Here is a 22,413-nt window from a genome sequence, read left to right on the forward strand (position 1 = left end):
TTCATAATGTCATTCTGCTTTTTGTAGCACTCCTTAGCCATATGACCCATTTTACCACAATAGTAGCATTCAATATTGCTGTTTGCATTTTGGCCTCTCTGCCATCCACCACGGCCTCTTTGGCTCCCCCTGCCTCTAGAGTTACCACGTCCTCCTGCATAGGACTGGTTTTCTTGCGTTTGCTGCATATTCTGATTTCTACCACGGCCTGCAGATCGGCCTCCTCTACCTCTGCCTCTACCTCTGCCAGCATTTGAGTAGAAGACAGTTTCTTTTGAAGTTCCTGCTGAAGAAGATGCACCCCCATTTCTCCGCTCTTCAGAAATTAGAAGAGCAAACAACTCTTCAAAATCTGGAAATTTTTCACGGACGGCAATGGATGTCCGAAACTGCGCATAATCCTTTCTTAGACCATTCAAGGTCACAGAAACTAGATCATCATCTTCCACTGGCGACCCAATGGAAGCAAGTGCATCTGCAATTTTCTTCACCTTCATGTGGTAGTCGTTTATGCTCAAATTTTCTCTCTGCACATTGTGCAACTCCTGTTTGAGCTGCATTTTCCTGGCTTGCGTATTTGTGCTGTACATTTTAGCCAAAGTATCCCATGCCACCTTTGGTGTACTTGCATCCTGAATATGCACAATCATGGAGTCCGAAATACTGATAGACAGCCAATACATAACTTTCCTGGCTCTCTCATGCCATCCTTTAAATCCCTGCATTTCCTGTTGATTGGGAACATTAGGAAGAACAGGTTCTTCTTCATTTCCTGTAATGAACTCCCAATAGCCTTTTCCCATAAGGAAATTCGCCATTCTAAACTTCCATGCCTGGAAGTTGTTCTTGTCAAGCTTTTCAGTGACAATCTGAGAAAGAGAATCAGATGCCATTTCAGAACACCGCAAAATATTCTGTCACTGCAAAAAACACAGCTTTTGCCTAACACGGGCAGATCTGCGAAACTGACGAAAGTGGTATTTCACCACACAGTCACTTCCTAGTGACGATTTTGCATCAACAGGCAACAAGCATGATTCTGCAACTCCCAATGTCTCTGCGCACAGGCATACGATGCAATTTCTGCGGCAGTGTATGTATGTAAACACACATTCTTTTTTTGTGTGTGGGTGAAGTCTATTTGTCACTATATTACAAAAAGCAGTCCCAAAGAAAGGGACAACCAATTACAAACATTAAAAGATATCATCATATTACACGAAGGTAGGATAGTCAAGTTCCCGCGCTTGAAGACAATCATAAAATTATTGCCAGAGCGAAGCGCGGAAGTAGTGAGATATAAAAAGGAGGGGAACCACCAAAGACCGATGATTGCAATTCTTTCATAAGGTCCAAAGTGCCCCGTCCCGAACCTAGTAAAAGAACAAGTCATATCTGTGCCTTTGAAAATGAAAGCCAAACAACCAAAAAAGCTTGCCGAAGGAAGCACTCGAAAAACGAGCCTGAAGCCTTAGCTGCAAGAGAAGTAAGAAATCCCTAGATATAGAGCAATGCCAAAACAGATGAAGCACATGCTCCTGCAAAGACAAACAACGTCTGCAAGTAGCAGGAGCAATATGATGACGAGCCAAAAGCTGTCCACGGAAAGCAACCCAAGCAAAACCTGCCATAAGAAAACCTTTAGCCGTAGTGGAAGTTTTGAAGCCCAAATTGTTGAGATATCGAGCTCCACTCGCGATATGCCAGGGTGACCGTTGTGCATTTATGTCACCGACTTGTTAGCTGGAGATGCGGTTGGTACACCGCCAACGAATAATAGCTGGATGACAGCTATCCTTATCTATTCTAGTTTGTGGCTCAGTTAGTATGCCACCTTAGTTAGTTGAGTTTGGTTTGAGACCCACATATAGGGTTCTTCTATTTTCTTTGTACTGGAGTTCTTTTGGCTTTCACAACTAAGAAGAGGAAAACTGTTTTCAGCCTCCACCTTTGCGTGTATTCCCCCATTGTGCTTGTGAGAAAGCCTCAAGTGAGACTCCTTTCCTCTCTTCGTGGTGTGGCGAGAGGGCATTATATGCTGCGGGAGAGGGCGAGGCCCTTGGTGACTTTATTTTTTTGATGCGAGGTCATTTCGGGGCCCGTTTTGGAGGCGGAAGTTCTCCGCAGGCACTCAGAAAAAGGCCCTGTTTTTGCTGTGCGACCACTGTGTGTGTGTGAGCGTGTGCTCATGCATATTTATGCGTGCACGCACATACTTTTTTCTTTTAGTGAAATCCATTTATTATTATACTACAAAGAGCAGTCTCCAAGAAAGGGGCATGCAGCTACAACATCAAAAGATCTCATAATACAACAAGAAAGCAAGATAATCAAGATCCCACGCATGCAAGCAGTCAAAAAAGAATTACCGTAATGATGCCAGAAAAAAGTGATACTTAGTCAAGAATGGACAACCAAAGACCTATGGTTTCAATCCTTCAATAGAATCCATAGTACCCAAGAACGAACTCAGCAATGAAAAGGCAAAGAGACGAGAGGCATAAGGATGGAGACAGACTCTGGAGGGAAGGAGACCCCCCCAACTTAGTGGCAACTATCCATCCTAGCTCAGAGATCGCAGCTGGTGTGACACTTTTCTCAAGATTGCATGGGATTACAATTGACTCGCTGAAGTACGTGACATCCTCGACGCATCATGAGAATGATCTATGGAGACATCGATTGGACTTCACAAAGGAGTTCGACACTTCCGTCCATGTCCCTCCTCTACACAACCTAAACGATGACTACAACGGAGGAAGAAGCCAACGAGAGAAACACCAACTCTCTGCCAGCCTCTGTCAGTGGAGCAACGCAAAAGGGTCCAAGGCCCTCTTACGCGGGAGTCGTGCAAGAATTTAAGGAAGGGCTGTTCACTCCTCCCTTCACGCGTAGTTTTGCTAGCCCTCCCAACAGTGAACGAAGCAAGAAAGACGTCTTCTCATTTGCAGGAGAACCGACAAGCAAAGAACACCGTGGAAGGTGATCCTAAACTCTCCGGAGTCAGAGAAGAATATCGCAAGCCAAAAGATGGAAGCAAACCTGAAAAGGGATGTTGGTAAACTGAAAGGAAAGTATGGCAACTGATGACCTCTGAGCTCCACAATCATCTCCTCAATCTGCTCCTAGATTCTCTCAATCATCCTATGTGGCTTCTACCATCACCTAACAATGCTTATGGGCACCTAACTGTGCCTCTAGCACACACACATAGAAACCAAGGTGTGCCTGGGGCATACACCTTGAGATATCCCATCATACCCCCCTCAAGGGTATGCCTCAGGCTATGTCAAGGATACATCTAGTCTCATAGTTTCTCATGCCATCTCATGGTGGTCAAGGATAAATCTATGGCTAGGTTCTCATGCTAGCAAGGGGTTCCCAAGGGTGTGAAGTAAACAAAAGGGATACAAAAGAGCTTCCAATGGTTATCTCCCCTGCATGTACATGCACACAATGTCTGCAGAAGGTACCATGAAGCAAAAACACATACACATGGCCTACATCATATGGTGACCAGAGGTGTTTACAAAACACACAATAGTTTATTTCATTCATTTTGGAGGACTATCCAGGCTGAGTATCTTGACTCAACAAAAAAAAGAGAGATCTGGAGCATACATGGAGATGATTCAAAAAGCATAATCTTCATAGAATGCCTCATCTTGTGGAGGCACATCAACTGAAAGTAAATTGGCAGTTTCTGACTTTGAAGTTGCTTCCTTTTTGGCTCTACAAAACTTTTCATGATGATTGTTTTTACCACAGTGTTTGCATGGATTGATCTTGAAGCAGTCTCTTGAGAGGTGATTAGTCTTCCCACAATGATTGCAAGGTGAAAACTTGCCCTTCTGGATTTTTATGGCATAGGCTGTGTCATTGCCTTTCCGAAGTTCCATGTGCCTTTCTTCTTCTTGAAGAGCAGAGATAAGACCTTCAAGATTAGGATTAGGAAGATTTTTCAAAGTGGTAACAACATGATCATAATCTTCAGGCATACTCTTGAGCAACACTACCATTGCATCATTTGTAGTGATAGGAGAGTTAATAGAAGCAAGTTGAGTCATGAGACTCCACATGTAATTGACATGGGTAGCCAAAGGAGTGCCACTAACCATCTTCAATTCAAAGAAAGCAATCTTAAGTAACAATTTTGAGATGTGAGAGCTAGCACCAAAAATAATGTCAAGCTTCTGCCAAGCTTCTGAAGGAGACTCTAAGTCAGAGATGTGATGAATATAGTCATCTCCGAAAGCAAGAGTAATGATGCCATAGGCTTTCTTCTCTCTAGCAGGATCTCTTGCCGGGTGTGTCGGAGCTGAGGATTCTCCAGCATTGGAGGCTGTTGAAGAAGAAGTTGAAGCCGGTTTGACAAGCCCCCAGAGGTTTTCCCTCATCAATGCAAATTTAACCTTCATCTGCCATGTGTGAAAGCCCTTACCATTGAACTTATCCATATTCAAGATGGTAGCCATGAGAGGGTCTAACCCAGAATGGGCAGTGTCTACTCTCATACAAGGCTAGAAAGAGTTGAAGAGCTTCAAAATACAAGCATTTAGAGTAGCAAAGGCTTGCAACCAAAAAATCCATACTACAAATCAATGATGTTTTCACTTGCATGCTTCATAGAGGTGACTAAATGAAAGTATTCCAAGCAAATCCAGGTATAGCAACTTAAAAGAAAGTTGTAGCCACAGTTGTACTGATGCTTTTCAAAACTTTAAAACCTCAAAAATGCTAAAGTAGCATCTAATGTAGCATCACACTCACAACCTTGTCAAAACTGTCCAAAACAGAGGCCTGAACTTGGAGGGCTTGTATCTCACTCTTCAAAGCAAAGAAAAGAGGGCTTTCTGAAGCAAAAGAAAGCTCATATACCAAAGAAGATCCAGCACAAAGGTTGGGCGAAATGGCACGCGATATTGCCCGGGGGAGTTGCTGCAGGCTGAACCTGTGTTTTGACGTTTTCTCCTTCGTTACTGAACCAAATGGGCTGCAAAGTGACTCAAAATGTTCGTCTTGAGGTCGCCCATCTACTCCTAAGAGGGCTCGAGCAATGGTGCAGCAGGCAGGGAGTATTTTGCAATAGAAGAATGATGAAAAAATGCGCTGTTTGGAGAATGGCAGCCAGCAGAGACGTTTTTTTTTTCAATTTCTTGCAGGTGGAAGTCCGCCCAAACGAGGGGTATCTCCAGTAGGAAGGGCTTGGAGAATGGCGGAGAACTGAGGGAGAACAAGCTTTAGCAAGATTTGGGAAGAAAGGGAAGAAATGGTGAAGATGAAGATGAAGAAGATGATGTGGCACAAGTGGGCTCAAGGAGGATCAAAGTGCTCTGATACCATGTTGGTAAACTGAAAGGAAAGCATGGAGTGAACACAAACTCAGAATTCTTGCTTATGGAATGAAGAAAGGTGAGGTCCTTAAGTAGGCACCTCTTACATGATCATTGACATCACTGATGACCTCTGAGCTCCACAATCATCTCGTCAATCTGCTCCTAGATTCTCTCAATCATCCTATGTGGCTTCTACCACCACCTAACAGTGCTTATGGGCACCTAGCTGTGCCTCTAGCACACACACATAGAAACCAAGGTGTGCCTGGGGCATACACCTTGAGATATCCCATCAAGGGAACAGCTTCAACTTCTCCACGCTCCCCACGGAAGGAAGATTTTCAAGGCCAGAAAGAAAAGGAAGTGCAGCAAACCAGTAAAGACACTTCCTCCCATTCCCGAAGAGGAGATGGACCAGATGGATTTGCACCGGACCATGCCAGAAATAGAGGAGGAGAGCAACAGAGGTACAAGTGGCAGCGCAAGTGCAGCAGACAAGCATCTCAAGGACTTTCAGAGCACTAGCAGACCCACTCTCATCTCAGCAGGAGAGTCTCCAGTCTGAATGTGAGGAGAGCATATATTGTGAAGGTAAAGTGGTTGCTTTCGTGGATGAGGATAGGCTAGATCAATCTATTGAATGGCTATCCTCACATGCCCTTATAGGTCTTCGTCCTGATCCAAGGCCCCCAACTGTCTTCCTTGAGAATTGGCTTAGAAATAACTAGATTAGAAAGGGCCTTGTTGTTACTAGTATGAGATTTCTTTGAAAGGGATACTATTTTTTTATGTTTAAAAAAGAGGATATGGCCTGGAAAGCTCTGCACCATGGCCTATGGACCATTAGGCACCAACCCTTATATTTAGAGTTCTGGTCCCAAGAGTTCAACCTAGATAGTCCTAGATCTACTTTCCTACCAGTGTGGGTGGAACTCCCTAGTCTCCCCTTTTCTTTAGTCAACCAAGCTCCCAACCTCTGTAGGAGCTTGGGTCAAGTGATTGATGTTGAAAAAGAACAGTTCATCAACCCTAGAGGGCACCCCCAAGTTTGTGTCAAGCTTGATGTGGCTGAGGAGCTCCCAGACACCCTGGTGATAGTCAACAGAAATGGGAGCATTTTCATGGAACAATCTCTAGTATACAAGAATCTACCAGATTCTTGTTTCCTATGTGGCTTATCCTCTCATGTTGTTAAAAACTGCCCTTTGAAGAGGACTAAAGCAAAGACTCCCCAGGAAACTCCCCAGCAACCTCCCAAGCAACCTTCCAAACACAAATGGTATGCGAAAGAAAAGAAAAAGCCTCAGGTACAAGAAGATTTTGAGGGGAAAAGAGACAGTAATGTCGCAGTTAAATCTATAGAAGCAGTCAAGGACCTCAAGACTCAGTCTTTGAGAGAAACAGTCACCTTTCCTTTGGTAACAAACAATGCATATGAGGCCCTGTTAGAGCAGGAAACTGAACAGTGGATAAAGGAGGCTAAGATGGAAGAAGATGAGGTAAAACCTAGATGGTCTAAGGAGTTTGAGAATGATGTAAATTAGCAAATATGAGTGACACTGATTCGGATGACTCAAAGGAGGAACTACCTCTGCCTAAACAGAATGAAAAGGATACAATGGTGCAAGCAAAGCCTCAAGCTATGGTACAAAATAAAAGAAGAATTTCCCAGGTTAAAGGCCAGGGAACCCCTCCAAAAGCCCTGCCCCCAAGGCTAAAAAGGGCAAAAATATAAATGGTAAGTAGTCCTTTCCCTTTCCTCACCTTGAATGTGTGTGGACTTACTGACCCACAAAGAAGTCACGAATTGGCTAATTGGCTGAGGGGAAACTCTCTTTCTCCCACTTTTCTTGCTTTGCAAGAAGTTAAGGTTACAAATGAGTTTTGGAGAATAGACTCAAATTACTAATAAGAGAAGGGTCTGGTTTTACTCCTCTCATGAAGAGGGTAGGGGAGGGACTGCAATAGGTGTTCTTTCTCACTACAAAGACTGTGTCTCCAATTTTCAGCAAGACATAAGTCACAGATGGATCTCCATTAAGTGCAAACTGAGGAGTAACTGGGTCAGCCTACCTGAGGCCTGTTGGTCGGCCAGGTAGACCAGCCAACTAGGAAAGGGCAGGCTGCCTATATATAGGCCCCCTCCCTCGATGCTTGTGCATCTCAGTGTGAAGCATTTTGTGCATCTTTGAACACAGGTTTTCCCCACCAAATCTGGGGGGTTTTGCCTAAGATCCCTTGCGGTCTCTCTTGGTCTCTTTGTCTCCTTTCCGGTTTTATTTGTGTGTGGTTAGATCTCTCTCTCTCTCTCTCTCTCTCTCTCCATTTCTGTTCAGATCGTCTGCACTTCTCACAGCAATATGTGGATCACTTAGTAGCCACATGTGCAATGCATGGGTTGGAGATACATGGGAGAAGGTTTTTGATTGTATGTTGATGATTCCATCTTCATTCCCCAAAATACTAAAAGGGATCTTTCATCCTCTCATGCGTGCATTTTCTTTATATGGTTTGGCAGCTGGCCTGCAAGCGAATTTCCAAAAGTCCAAGCTTCTTTCACTGCATGTGAAAGACTGGCATCATATTTTATGGTCTGGGAGAACTGTCTTACCTACGCAGCTTGTGCATCATCTTATCTACACCGTTGGGCTGGACAATCACTCAATTCCAACAAAAGGATTGGGTGCTTAATAAGCTAAAAAAGAAATTGGAATACTGAAAGTTGCCTATGTGGCCTTTACATGTCTTTTTTCACGTAGTTCAATCAATCTTGGTTGCCTATATACAGTTCTATTTCCCCTCATGATGTTTGCTAAGCAAGATATCTCAAGTTTCATGTCTGCTATCATGGACTTTTCTTGGGAGTCACCTAATCGACATAAAGCCCTCGGGCTTATTTCTATTTGTGTTGGAATATGTCCCTCATGGGGAGCTGTTTTGGATCCTAAGGTTTGAAGGACTTGTCATTGTGGATCATGATTGGTGGGCAATCCTGGACATGGTTGGAAGGCACACTCCCATTGAGACCATGCTAGAGCCAGCTTGTTGATTGGTCGGGTAAGTGGCAGATCTATGCATGGGTGGCAATTGGCGGTGTGGCTTCTAGAGAATTGAGGCAGCACTGGAATTGAAGTGGCATTGAGAGATTTTACAAAATGGTAAAGTCTACATCATAATTCTTATTGTCAATCATCACCCAAATGAGAGTCCATCGTATCTGAGTCGCCTTTGTAATTCCAGGCCTTCACAACTGGCCAAAGTCGAGTCTTAGCCTGTAGTAGCCTCTATGAGAGTCATTTAGAGTGAGCAGCTCTCTCTACAAGTCATGCTACGTCCATAGGAGTCAAAGGTCTTCAGAGTTTTTGTATGAGCAATAAACACAGTCGTGGTGATCTCCAGTCGTCAGTCTGAGTCGGTTGATAATCTTTTTATAATATAGGATATTTTGATATTTTACTCCGTTACCCGAAAAGAGTGAGGAAGATAGGAGAAAGAAGTATTTAGCAACCTTAAGCCCAAAAGTAAGGTACGAGGTTGAAATGTTTAACCCAACCACGCTTAAGGACCTCACTAAGCTGGCTAAAATAGTCGAGAGGAAATTGAATTCTCGTAAACCCTAAGGAGAGTGGGTCATCATCTAAGACCAACAATATACCCAGTTTTAGGAAACTAAACCGGTTTAAGAATAATAAAGGGAAGGGTAAAGCTCTTATAAGGAATGTGAACAGCCAATCACGTCCTGGATGGGTGCCATTTCCTTCTATGACGGATGAAGAGAAAAGGAAGTTGATTAAGGAAGGAAAATGTTTCGGGTGTAAATAACATAAGCCAGGGCACGTATGGCATAAGTGTCCCGTTCTCTTGGCTAAGATTGCCAAGACGAATTCAATAAAAGGGAAAGCCAAGGCATCCAAGCAGAAGGGTGAGGCTTCTACCTTGTCACCCTCGAAATCTATCGTAACTATTGAGCCAATAGTGAATGCTGTCCATTCAGCCAATACCTTTGGGCCTCATGATCTTTTTAAGGTGTATGGATTCGTGAATGGACAGAGAATAGTGGTTCTCCTAGACGATGGATGTAATTATGACTTAGTGAGTGATAGATTAGTAAAATTACTCCATCTTAAACCAGAACCTATAAAAAACATGTCGCTCTCAGGAGCTTTTAGGAGACACAATGAAGAAGACACATCCATAGTATGGAATATTCCTTTTCGTATACAAAAATATAGAGATTGAAGGGATTTTCTAGTAGCTCCTTTACAAGACGTTGACATGATTCTAGGTAAACCATGGCGGTATGATTTTATCCCTACTATTCATCCTCATACTCATCATTGTTGCTTTGTACATAAGAATGAAAACATAAGGATCGTATGGGATCGGGACATGTATACAATTCCATTGATTACTCCTACCTAAGCGAAAAGATTGGTAAAAAGAGAGGTAGATTGTAATCTTGTGTATATACGGGATTCACGAGATCTTCATATCTCAAAAGAAGATCGGAAGAAAAATGAGTTCCTTAGAGCTTATGAGGATCGATTTTCAAGAGACTCATTCGATTTGCCTATGGAGAGAGAAGATGATCATGCCATAGACTTAGAGCCAGGAGCTTCTCCTCCATGAAGAACCCCATACAGGATGAACAGGATAGAAATGGAGAAGGTAGAAAAATGTGTATAGATTACCGTGCTTTGAATAAACTTACGATTAAGAACCAGTATCCGATTCCAAGAGTGGATGATTTATTGAATATGCTTAAAGATGCTAAAGTTTTTAGCAAATTGGATTTGAAATCTGGTTATCATCAACTTCGTATGAAAGCTGAGGATGAACATAAGACTGCTTTTCGCACTCTCACTGGACATTATGAGTTTTTGGTCATGCCTTTTGCCCTAACTAATGCTCCAACCACTTTTAGTACGCTGATGAGAAGGGTTTTGCGACCCTAACTTGGGAAAATTTGTCATAGTCTTCTTTGACAACATTTTAGTTTTCAGCCAAAATGAGGAAGAGCATAAGGATCACCTTGCTAAGGTGATGGAGCTCCTAAGGAAGGATCGATTGTTCCTAAATACCAAGAAGAGTGAGTTCTTCAAGACAGAAATAGAGTATTTGGGACACATTGTGTAAGAATCAAGTCAGTGAGAGGAAGTACCAAACATGTCAAGTTAGCACCGAAGTTTTATAGTCCATTTTAGATTTCAGTAGCTTTGTATCCACAAGAAGGATCCAAAGCATATGAGCTGAAATTACCAGCCCACTGGTGTATAAAGAATATCTTTCATGTGGGCAATTTAAAGAGATACCATGGCGATACTTCTGCATTTTTGGATACTCAGCATCAAGAAGAACCTGAACTTGAAGATGGGACTGAAGTTCCTACTCTGGAACAGATCATGTACCATAAAGAGAAGAGTACTCGTGGAAAGAAGAGATATATGTATTTACTGAAGTTTAAAAACCAGCCAACTAGTGATGCACAATGGATGGAAGAAGAGTTCTTTACAAATTTTTCACAGATACTCGCAAATTATAAAGAGGCGATGCAATTGCAGAAGTAACAAGAGAAAGTGCACGTAAGAGGAAGAGACAAGCAATAATCCAAAAGAGGACTTCTGCTCATTCAAGCAGGAGGGAGTGTCATGACAAGAGAAATGATTATTTAGTGAATTAATAGTCATTAGAACCTTATTATTGCTAGGCGCTAATTTGATGGTGCGGTTATATGTTTGTATTTATGATCGATCAAGCGGTGTAAATAGTACTGCCAAAACTATGTAACATTGGCCAATGATTAGTAACAAAGATGTGCACACACGTGTCTAGGTCCTAGGGGCGATAGGAAAGGGAAAGGGTCATGGTAGGTGCATGGGTCATAGGATAAGGGTAGGTGTAAATGGGAAGATGGAACTTGAGTGATCTCAAGGGACATTAATGAAAAGGTATCACCCTTTCATTGTGAATCTCACGTAGCATTCTCTCTACACATTGCATTCATCCGCCATCTTGCACGTAGGTCGAAATAGAAACAAGTACTCTCACGAGGGCGCTCTTCCCCATTGGAGGGCCAATAGGCATTCAAATTCTGCATGCATTGCACACATTTGCATTCTCAAAAAGTCTGGTTTTTCATACAAATAGCATCCTTTCAGAAGAGATTCCAGCCATCGTGCTACATCTACTGCATCAGGCATCCGGGGAAAACAAGACCACAGCTTTTTGCGCCAAGCTCATAACAAGAGCATAAAAAACCTGACCCGGCACCAAAACACAAAATTTTGGTACTAGTTCCTCACCCCAAGATTAATTTCAGAAAACCCTTCATGCAATGTACCTGCAAAAGGCTGCAGATTAGGATTGAGGTGATGTTCTGGAGCATTTGCAGCCAGCACCTGCTGATGACGCTTCAGGTCACCTCCATTGTAGTACATTGTATCCATTTGAGGCAAGAACATAACCCAAAAAGAGTGCAAAGAGCATAGAATACAGAAAGGAGTTATGGACAATAAGTAAAGATGAAATATCAGGTTTTGGAACAGCACTGAAAGCTCAAAAACCCAAGATTAGAGGAAAGCAAAAACATCTGAAATTAAGGGATTATGGACAGCAAAAAAGGTTGTAATAGGGTTTTAGAAAACAGCGAGCTAATGAGGGCAGAAAGAAAGAGAGAGAGAAAGTTTATTAAAGTCTTAGGAAGAAAGATGGGTCTATGAGGCTGTGAGAAACCTGATACAAAGCAATCTGAAAGGGTGGAGCCACTAAACGAGCATCAACACCCATACTAAATGCTAAATGCTACATAGTCAGAATAACGTCAGTGATAGCGTCATATCAATATCAGAGAACACCAGAGAAAAGAACAGTTAAAAGGCTTGAGATAAAGGTATTATAGACAGGTAGAACTGAGGTTCTAACAGGGTTTATGAATAGCAAACAAAATATGAGTGCAAAGTCGTTGAAAAAGGGAGAACCCCACACCATACGGACTGTGCAATTATGAGCAAAAAAGGGCGAACCAAAAAGATAAAACTCAGGCTAAGAAAACCCCCGACAAAGCCCCACACACACACCCTGTGGGGAACAGCAACAAGGAAAACTGGGGCAGCAGAAGAGAGAAAAGAGGCAGGGAGTAGTTGCAAACTGCAAGAGGGGCCCGAGGAGGCGACCAGGCTCAGGAAAGTGCCTCACAGAAATCACGAGCAACAAACAAAGGCCCAGTAGGAGGCAGGATGATTGGAGAACTGTACACGGGCTGGGGGAGGCTGGAAACCCCCAGGGGGGCTGACTAATAGGCAGCACAAAGGAAGGCGAAGGGGGAAGCTCCACCAACCTACTGTCTCTCCTCCACCACACACTCACACACATAAACACACACTCAAATATATACACACACTTTTTCATTTGTATTATATTACAAGAAACTATGAAACTGTACCCCAAAAAGAGGGGACAAGCAGTTACAACATCAAAAGATCTCATTATAGGACAAAAAAGCAGGATAATCCACATCTCGTGCATGCAGGCAGTCAAAGAATGATTGATGTAGAGAAGCACGGAAGACATAATACTTAGACAAGTCAGGGTCGCCAAAGACTCTATGATTACGATATTTGCAGGGCTTTGTTATCGGATGGTGTTTGGACTTCTTCTAGGGCACAGCTTGCTGCAGCTTGTGTTCCACATTTTTTCTCTCAGTTTGGGAAAGCAGATTTACCTTTGCAGGAGGTCATTTCAGCAAGGAAAAATTATTACAGAATGTCACTCCAATTGAAAGAGAGTTAAGTGATGCTGTTAAATCATGTGGTAGATGGAAATCTCCTGACTAGGATGGCTTAACGGTAGAATTTTTCTTGGCTTTTTGGAATCTACTGAAAATGCTTTTGCTACAAATGATCAATATTGCTTGTCAAAATCAATATATGCCGGATTCTTGGAAGAAAGGGTTGGTCAAACTTCTTCCCAAGAAACCCATTTGTGAATCATTGGCTGATTGGAGGCCTATTACTTTGATGCCGGTAACATACAAGATCATCACCAAAATGGCGGCTGATCAAATTAAGGAATCGTGCATGACGGCCTGCATCCAGCTCAGTATGGCAACATATTACCGATAATATTGCAAATGCTTATGTTGGGATTGAGTATGCCAAGTACACTGGTGCTCATTCTACAAGTGGATAATGCAAAGGCATTTGACACCATTCAATGGGATTTTATAGCTCAGACCATGCAGGCTTTGGGATTTGGTCAGAAATTGCAGCATGTCACCTTTTGGCTTTATCAGGATAGCAAAGCTGCATGCATTTTGTCTGGATATTTATCAGAGCATTGGACGCTTCGATGTTCAGTCCGGCAAGCTTGCCCTCTCAGTGCTATTTTATATGCTATAGCGACGCATCCAATGCTTCCATATATTGATCATTTGGTGGCGACAAATATGTTACATGGGCTGGAAATTCCTGCAAGTCGCTAAGGCATATGCAGATGATTCATTTTTCATGCCAAAAAACACTCCAAGGGATCTTTCTTCACTTATGCAGGCTCTCTCCTTGTATGGACTGGCTGCTGGCCTTCACATTAATTTTCTGAAATCCCGTCTACTTCCATTGCACTCTAAGTATTGGCAAAGACTGCTCTGGCCGGGGGAAATTGTTCCACCTACTCAATTTATTCGTCATCTTGGATATCCTCTGGGTTGGAGCATTACTCGCCGTCAACAAATTGATTGGGTTCTTGCTACATTGAAGAAAATATTGGAATATTGGAAGTCGGCTACTTGTCCATTGGAGAAGCCCCAAAACAGCAATGTAGGTAGGCAAACACAAGAGCCTCGATGGCCCTCAAATCCATGCCCTAAATTATTGCCTCTTTGAGACTTCTCATATGGGACTTACAAAGATGGAAAATCTAGTAGACTAACCTATGATCCTCCCAAAGACACAAAGTGATACACTCTTTCCTTTTTTCACTTTCATTCGTCGAATCACAGGCGAGGCAAAATCGCAGGCGATGGCATCCCGAATATCCTCCCAGCCTCTCTCATGGATTGCATGCACACCAAAGATACGTAATTACATTCCTTCATGCTTATCCACGAGCCCACAATTCCCTAGATGGTTCCCTCTTGCCACATGTCAACATTTTACACCTTTAGCTTGGTACACCATTTACCCCTCTCTTGGGGCACAATTAAAACATTTGCTCCTTGGGATTCTCACACATTTAGGTGCACCTAGGCCTGAGCACTCAGAACCACCTAGTCGATGCCAATATACCCTCACCTAGGACCTTGGCAGTTACTTCCCTTGACCATTTTATTTACGCACATAAAATATTACAAAAGTCGGTCATCTAAGAGAAAATGCCCACCAACCTTTCCGAGGTCATGCTATCTCGGCTAAAGCATAACATTCCTTCCCTCTTCAAGCATCAGCGTCCTCGATGATGAAATCTGGGAACACTCTCCATAACTGGTATACGGATTCCCAGGTAGCTTCTGATAGAGGTAGACCATGCCATGCAACCAACACCGTGGGTATCTTCCGATTGCGCACTTGCATTGTTCCTCGGTCCAGGATTCTTGTTGGTTTGCATCTTGCATTATCCTCTATCTCCTGAAACAAAACAACACCTTCGATTAGTGAGTCACCTGTATGCAAAAATTTCTTTAAACAAGAAACATGAAACACTAGGTGCACCTTACACCCCGGTAGCAATTCTAATTTATAGGCTACCTTGCCTATTCTTTTTAGAATTAACCATGGCCCACAATATCGAGGTGATAACTTAGTACACTCTCCTGCAGTCAAAGACTTAGAGTGCGAAGGAACTCTGAGAAAAACTTTTTCTCCTTCCTTAAATTCTCTAGCGGATCGGCTTTCATCCGCATACGCCTTAGCTCTATCCATAGCTTGGCGGATGTTAGCTCTCGCAAGTGCTAGCATCTCCCGCATCTGAACCACAAAGTTCGTGACACTAGGCACTTTCTGAGGTATTCTAACTATAGTTGGATTCGCTGGTCTAGTAACTCATCCCTAAAACAATCAGAGAACTTCTCCGATATCTCTTTAGCTAACTCGGCCATTTCCCCAGCTTGGGTAGCCTCAGTGCTAGCCGATGCATCATCAATCGACTCTACCGATGCTATACACAGAGACAGAAACTCTTTCGGAGTCTTCCGAATTTCCATGGCTGAAATCAATGGTCCTCGAGGTAAATCCTTTTCACCTCGCAAAACATATTCTACCCTGTTCATCTTGAACTGGTAAATATGCTTTTTCCAAGCAAGGCAATCTCTTCATGTCGATCTTTGCAATGCATTATGTGTTGGCATAGTGCGTTGCCAAAGGTAACACAGCTAGATTTTTCCAAAAATGCCAAGCCATGCCTAGGGCTATATCTGCGTGAGCAAGCCTGGTCAACTCGAAGTCCAGCTTCTCAACATAGTCCTGAATTCGAAGTTCCAACTGAGTAACCCTTTGGTCCCATACTTCAGTTGAACTTCCGATCGCCATCCTGACCGTATAAGCATAGTCAGACTGACTAGTTTTCAACTTGAGCCTCCTAATAAGCTTCGAGTTAATTACATTGTGTGTTGACGCTGAGTCAAACAACACAATCACATCATCATTGGCTACTTGCCCTTTCATTTTAATCAACTCGGGCTCATCAAAAACTATATACCCCGTTGATGCACGCTTTGAAAGGATGTTATCAGGTGCACCGCTTACTAACTTAGTAACAGACACACTTAACAACACAGGTACTAACCTCTGAGAAGGTCCCACCAATTGCATCTGCATATATTCCGCATTGGGACTCTCTTGTATTTCCGTGTCGCATACAGATATTATCATATTGGCCGTGCGACTTTGTTTAGTGGACAATCTTTCCACTGATGTCGCTGAAGGCAACCGAAGCACAATCCTTCTTTTCTAGCTTTCTTTTTGCTCAAGGGTCAACGAGGACTTTGACCAAGCCCGGGCTGCCATTGGAGTTACTTTTCTTTTCACCCCAACGGTGATACTTGTCTTTGCCGGTCCCTCAACCGGCTTCACCTACTTGGTTTGGCCACTTGGCTGCGAGACACTTGTCTTTGAAGTCCATTTCCTCTGAAATCCCCCTTTTCTCGGGTACTCATGCTAAGTCCCTACTTGCACAAACCCACTAGGTCTGCCTTTGGCATCCTCATGGTTCAGGGCTACTGCAATAGATTCATCTAATGAAGTCACATATTTAGCCTGAACTTCCATCTTAATCTTGTCGTTCAATCCATAGATATAGTCTTTCAACTGAACCAACATAGGGAGAGGGTCTGTTGTTTTCATAACACATTCCCTGAACTTGTCAGTGTACTCTGCCACCGACAAATTCCTCTGGCGAAGGCTTCTGTAAGCATCCCAAGCTCGGGACTCTTCGTCGGGTGGAAGAAAGTGTTTCTTAAATTCAGCCTTAAACCCTTCCCAAGTGGTAGGGGCAACCTGATCTTTCTGTTGTTTGATCCACCACCTATCCACTGCCTCAATAAACAAGTGAGTGGTCTCGCGGATTTTCTTTAGATCAGAGCTGATTTCACAAATGGCGAAGGCTTCTTCCCACTTGTGTAACCAAACCTCAATCACATCAAAACTGCGCTCGGTCCTCCAACCAGCGTACTTTTCCGATCTATAGTTAGCAATATTAGGTACCTAAGCCTTCGCACGTTCCGACGAATGTATACTGGGCTCTCGCTCTGCTGGAGCTTTGCCCTTTTCATTCCTAAATGGTCTAGCCAACAAGGCTTGCACCATTTCTCTAATTTCATTTTGACCAGCATTCACTTGAAGCTGCTGGTTCCTGATCTGTTGTAAGGCATCTTCTAGTACAGAAATCCTACCCACCACAGTAGGTGTTGTGTGATGGGACATTTCTTGCGTAGATCGCGCTCTAGATTCACCAGGATTTACCCTTAGAATCTTGTCCCTCTGCCTCCATTGTTTCAAAAGGGAAAATAGAATTTTTTTTATTTTTGTTTTTTCACTTTAAATTCCCCTTTGCTATACAGGAATAATAAGCTGCAAATTGAAAATTTGTATAGAAGGGAAAAGAACTGCTCCCTGGAAGCTCCATGTAATTCGAGTTCGGACGCCCTTCTTTCTCAGACGTAGTCCCACTCAGATTTGAATTGCAAAGAACACTTAAAGTAATAGCTCAGAACTATAGATATCGCAATCAGCGCACGGAACCTTGGAGAGAATTGGCTTCATATCTGTTCTACAAGTAATCGTATCCCAAGAACCTCGTCAGATATACGTTTCTCCAGCTAGAGCCGTGCACGTAACTGTACCCACGCTCACGAGCTATTTGCGTGACCACAACTGCTAGATAGCCCGTCGACCGAACCAATCCGCTCAATTTCGTGGAGTCAATGAGCCATCCATATAGTCATGACGCTGCAATCAACACCGAGCGGTGGCTCTCCAAACACAAGCCAGTCAGGCACGCATCGTTCCTCTTCAAGTATCCCTGACGCGAGAAGCCAGGTCCTCATGCCAAGAAGTCCCGCACCTGGTGTAGACCCTCCTGAAGTAAGCTATTGCTGTAGCAACAACCCGTTGGCGGCCATTCCCAGACAGGATAAACGAAGGAACAGACTTGGTTCGCTATCTTTCGGAATTCCCCCTTATTAATGCCGCACATGCAAAGACTGATAAGATGGTGCTCGTAGACTATTGCCTTTTCCACAAACTCGAATCAAGGCTAACCGCAGCCTCCTTCCACAAGGTTGTATCATGATGAGTGAACACCAGAAAGGTGGGAACTTGAGCTTCATATGCAATCCCCTCGTCCAGCCTAAACGCTCAGATACCAAATGATACACTCTTTCCTTTTTTCACTTTCATTCGTCGAATCACAGGCGATGGCATCCCGAATAACCTCCCAGCCTCTCTCATGGATTGCATGTACACCAAAGATACGTAATTACATTCCTTCATGCTTATCCACAAGCCCACAATTCCCTAGATGGTTCCCTCTTGCCACATGTCAACATTTTAGACCTTTAGCTTGGTACACCATTTACCCCTCTCTTGGGGCACAATTAAAACATTTGCCCCTTGGCATTCTCACACATTTAGGTGCACCTAGGCCTGAGCACTCAAAACCACCTAGTTGATGCCAATACACCCTCACCTAGGACCTTGGCAATTACTTCCCTTGACCATTTTATTTACGCACATAAAATATTACAAAAGTCGGTCATCTAAGAGAAAATGCCCACCGACCTTTCCGAGGTCATGCTATCTCGGCTAGAGCATAACACAAAGTAGACTTGATGGTTTGTACATTGAAGAACATATGCAGGTGACCACAAGACCGCAAAGTTCAAAGAGAGAACTACATGTACTTGAGAGTTTAGAAGGATAGGAGAGCTCCATTGACGGGAAACACCAAGGTGGGACACAAATATACAAACTATTTAGAGGGATCAGGAAAGTTGGAGACCCACATTGCGTTGGGGCTGCCACCACTAACATGTTAGGTTGCTTGAAAAGCATGTCATCCACGGTCTAAATCCATGGCATGGGCTTGGCTGTGTAGGTAATCGAATTCAAAGAGTGAGTTCCTTGAGTGTCTTGAGAGCTCAGAATAATGTGCAAACGGTCACGCAGGAAGCTTTACTAGACAGTGAAAATTTCACAGCAACATGAAGAAGCACCCTTCCCTTCTACAGGACTCATATTCAGCTCTGTCTCTAAATGGTAAATTGCACTCCCTTTCATAGGCAGGAGCTGTTCTGATAATTTAGGCATTGATTGCGATTTTCTGCACAAATTATATGGTCTTTTAAGAATGATGCCCCCTAGTTTTGGCATGTAGCTACGTCATCGTAGTGTTGAGGCTAGGGACATCTTAAAGCAGCTTCATTTCAGTTCATTTCGTCTTATGTTGCATCGGAACTTAGGCTGCTACACATGCCACAGCCGGTTGTTATTCAGTTATTCTGCTCCTTCTACTTCAATTCTCATTCTCTCTCTACAATACACCTTGATAAGCATTACACTTCTCCCCTTTCATTGTGACATAACTGTCTCTCTTTCACCGCCAGTAGGAGCAGTTAGTTCAGCCTTTCAAATTTGAATCGTAGCTGTGGTTGCACAAAATGTGATGCATTAGCATTGGGCTATAAGGGAAGTGTTGATAATGAGCTGAAACGGCTACCATTTGATGCTAGAAGAAATATGTCTAGACCACGCGTGGGGCTTCGTTCCACCGTCCGCCAAATGACAGATGATGTCCACTTGCAACTCTTGGTGTACATGTGAATTCAGCATGACGACTGACAAAAAAAGGACAAGGGAAAAGACGGCCCCACTTACTTCGGCTAGACAAGTTACCTGCAAAACAGCCTTCGATAGTCCAGCATGTCGGGATTCAATTGCAAGCATTCTCCCATTTAGAACTCTCAGGGTCTCTTCCGAAAGCAATGGCAGCCGAGGTGCTACACGAGACCACAAGCAAGGGTCAATGCTTGTACAGGAACGATAATTAAATGACATCAAGTTGACAATGCAAAGATTTTCCATACATACATGAAAAAAAACGAGGAGAGGGAGGGAAGGTATGTGGAGGAACCCTCGAAATGCCGATCAAAGAGAGACGATGAAATGGGTCTTGGGTGAAAGGAAGATGGCGAGCTTGAGGAAAGAGGGATGAGAGGCGGAGCCAAACACGGGAGCTCATTCCTAGAATGCAATCGACCACTAATCAATCTTATAGACAGCACGGTGGGCGAACTGGAGCTATGTAAACTTGTACTTGTGCATTCCAATTCCTCAAAGATAGTCATGCAATGGTCCTGGAAGAGAGTCATGCAACTTTGGGGAGAGTGCTCGGGAGAGTGCTGGGGAGAGTCATGCAACTCTTGGGAGAGTCATGCCACTCTGGGGAGAGTACTTGGGGCTACTCCATCACCCAAGAGTCTCCATTACATGCTCCCAACTCATTGGCTAGTTGATTTTAGACTACCCCCTTCATACTATTTTCGCTTACGTTAGGCTAATTTTGCTCGCACTTGAGGCCTCGGAATCCACGACCCTAGTCATGCATGGGACTCTACTCTACATGTTGGGTTCAAACCACCCTCTCACCCTTGGAGGAGGAAATAGAATTGGAGGATGGCCACTGGGTGTGGTGGTTCACACCAACCGTAAGCGACTAATTTATGTCACCAGTGTAGCGGTTCGGACGAGATAGAATGAGCCAATCATCTAGCATTTGGAGAAGTTGGCTATGGAGTGGGCGGCCTTCATGGGCCAAATAAAAATCTTATGTGTCGATGTTGAGACATGTCCCTCCCATTGGGCCAAGTAGGATAACAACCACCCTTCACACCACCTTTTGTTGGATGCCCGACGGGTGGTGTGAACCCAGCCTAAGGGGATTGATTACATCTCATGCTTTCACGGATGATGTGTAGTAAGATACACCAAGATACACATGGATTCTCTTCCCCCACTTCTCGTTCCGTGTCTCATCACACCGACTTCGCATTACGAGTGGATAGGTGAAGGGTAAACCTAAAGAGGGTCGCATCTACACCCTATGCGATCGTCAAGATATTATGCTATACTAAACATAACTTTGGACTTTTTCTTAGTTTTTAAACGTTCCTAGGCCTCGCTAATGCAACCGACCACCGATCAATCTTATAGACAACACATTGTCATAGGGTGCAGATGCGACCCAAAGAGGGTCACATCTACACCCTATGCTATCATCAAGATATTATGCTATACTAGACACCTATTTTTTCTTAGTTTTTGCACATTCCTAGGCCTTGCTAGATGAAATCGACCACCGATCAATCTTATAGACAACACACTGGCAAACTCAACCTATGCGAAGTTGTCCTTCTGTATTCCAATTCCCCGAAGAGAGTCATGCAATGAAGGGGATTGAATGAAAAATGAGAGTATGCAAAGGAGCGTAGGGAGACCAAGGGGATTGATAACATGTTATGCTTATAGTAAACACCCATTTCATTAATTTTGGACTTTTTCTTAGTTTTTGAACGTAGCTTTAATGGCCAAGCAAGATGATATCATATATTGAGCTTTATTCTCTTTTAATGAATGAAGAATGGATATTCAATTCAACCCATATTTCATTTGATATGGTGGGCTAGGTGGAAGGGTTTGAGCTCATGGGCTTTGGTAGGTGGGCTATAGCGTGTTGACGCGCTATCCAAATAGGCTGCAAAATCCAAAATATGATTGCTTGGAAACATGCACACACACTTTTGACACTTTTATTGGCCTTGCTAAGGGCCTATGGGAGATGGTTGGCCTTTTGGGCCTTCCAAGTTTTAAGTTTGTATCTGGTCAAGCTCAATTTTTTGCCGTGTAAGGGGTCTATGATATGGTTTATAAAAGCGGCTGTTTGATTTCCTAGGTTAAGGACTTTATTTTAGGTTAATTTAGTGCTTAATGTAAATGGCAGTTATATTTAGGTTTATCTTTTTAGAAAGGCCATATTTAACCTATTGCTCATTTCTTCACTCAGCACCTATTACTTCCATCACGTTTCTTACACCTCTAGATCTATTTGGATTCCCCTGCTTGCAGTCTCTGGTCTCACGCACTAGTTCTCGTTTGTCTTTTGCATCAGCTTTTGTGTGTATCTGCACTTTTTCAATGACCCCAATGTAGTTTTTAGAATGTACGATTTGCTTGTTTATTGGTACTTTGTATGCAGCTTGAGCATTGCATAATTCTTTTCTTTTGTCTTTGATCTATAAGTGTCGGCAAATATATATCATCCCTCCTTATGGTATTGCTTGTGGATGAGGAGCATTATCATTTTCTTGGAGAGCATATAGGAGTATCTGTGTATGCTCATGCATGGTAGCTTGGCTAAGGATCGTGTTTCTACATTTAAAGCCTATATATTTGTTCACTATTAATAGATTCAAATTTTCTTTATTTTCTTACAAGATTTTACATGGAAGTTTACATATGGCTTAACATAAGGAGTCCATTAATGCATCATGCACCAATGGCACAGTTGTTATCACGGCTGCCAATTCTATATG

At 43.2% G+C, this 22,413-nt stretch overlaps 1 protein-coding gene across 3 annotated transcripts in view; it reads right to left on the bottom strand.

The window, feature by feature from the left end:
- The window catches only part of LOC147885525 (Peptide chain release factor 1), a 67,409-nt gene extending 47,217 nt beyond the window's left edge, over positions 1 to 20,192 (bottom strand). For 2 of the 3 annotated variants that reach the window (XM_087396372.1, XM_087396371.1), the window contains exons 1-2: positions 19,913 to 20,192; positions 19,718 to 19,821 (exon numbers count right to left, since the gene is read on the bottom strand). In XM_087396372.1, the coding sequence (XP_087252498.1) occupies positions 19,718 to 19,821; positions 19,913 to 20,063 (255 nt within the window). In that variant the 5' untranslated portion in view covers positions 20,064 to 20,192. The remainder of the gene's footprint in view (positions 1 to 19,717; positions 19,822 to 19,912) is intronic. The other variant, XM_087396373.1, reaches the window with a different exon arrangement.
- Between the last annotated feature and the right edge of the window lie 2,221 nt (positions 20,193 to 22,413).

The sequence above is a fragment of the Dipteris shenzhenensis genome, chromosome 25 (assembly GCF_047967505.1).
Source record: "Dipteris shenzhenensis isolate YYH24624 ecotype China chromosome 25, Dip_SZ_1.0, whole genome shotgun sequence".
In the NCBI taxonomy this organism is placed as follows: domain Eukaryota; kingdom Viridiplantae; phylum Streptophyta; class Polypodiopsida; order Gleicheniales; family Dipteridaceae; genus Dipteris; species Dipteris shenzhenensis.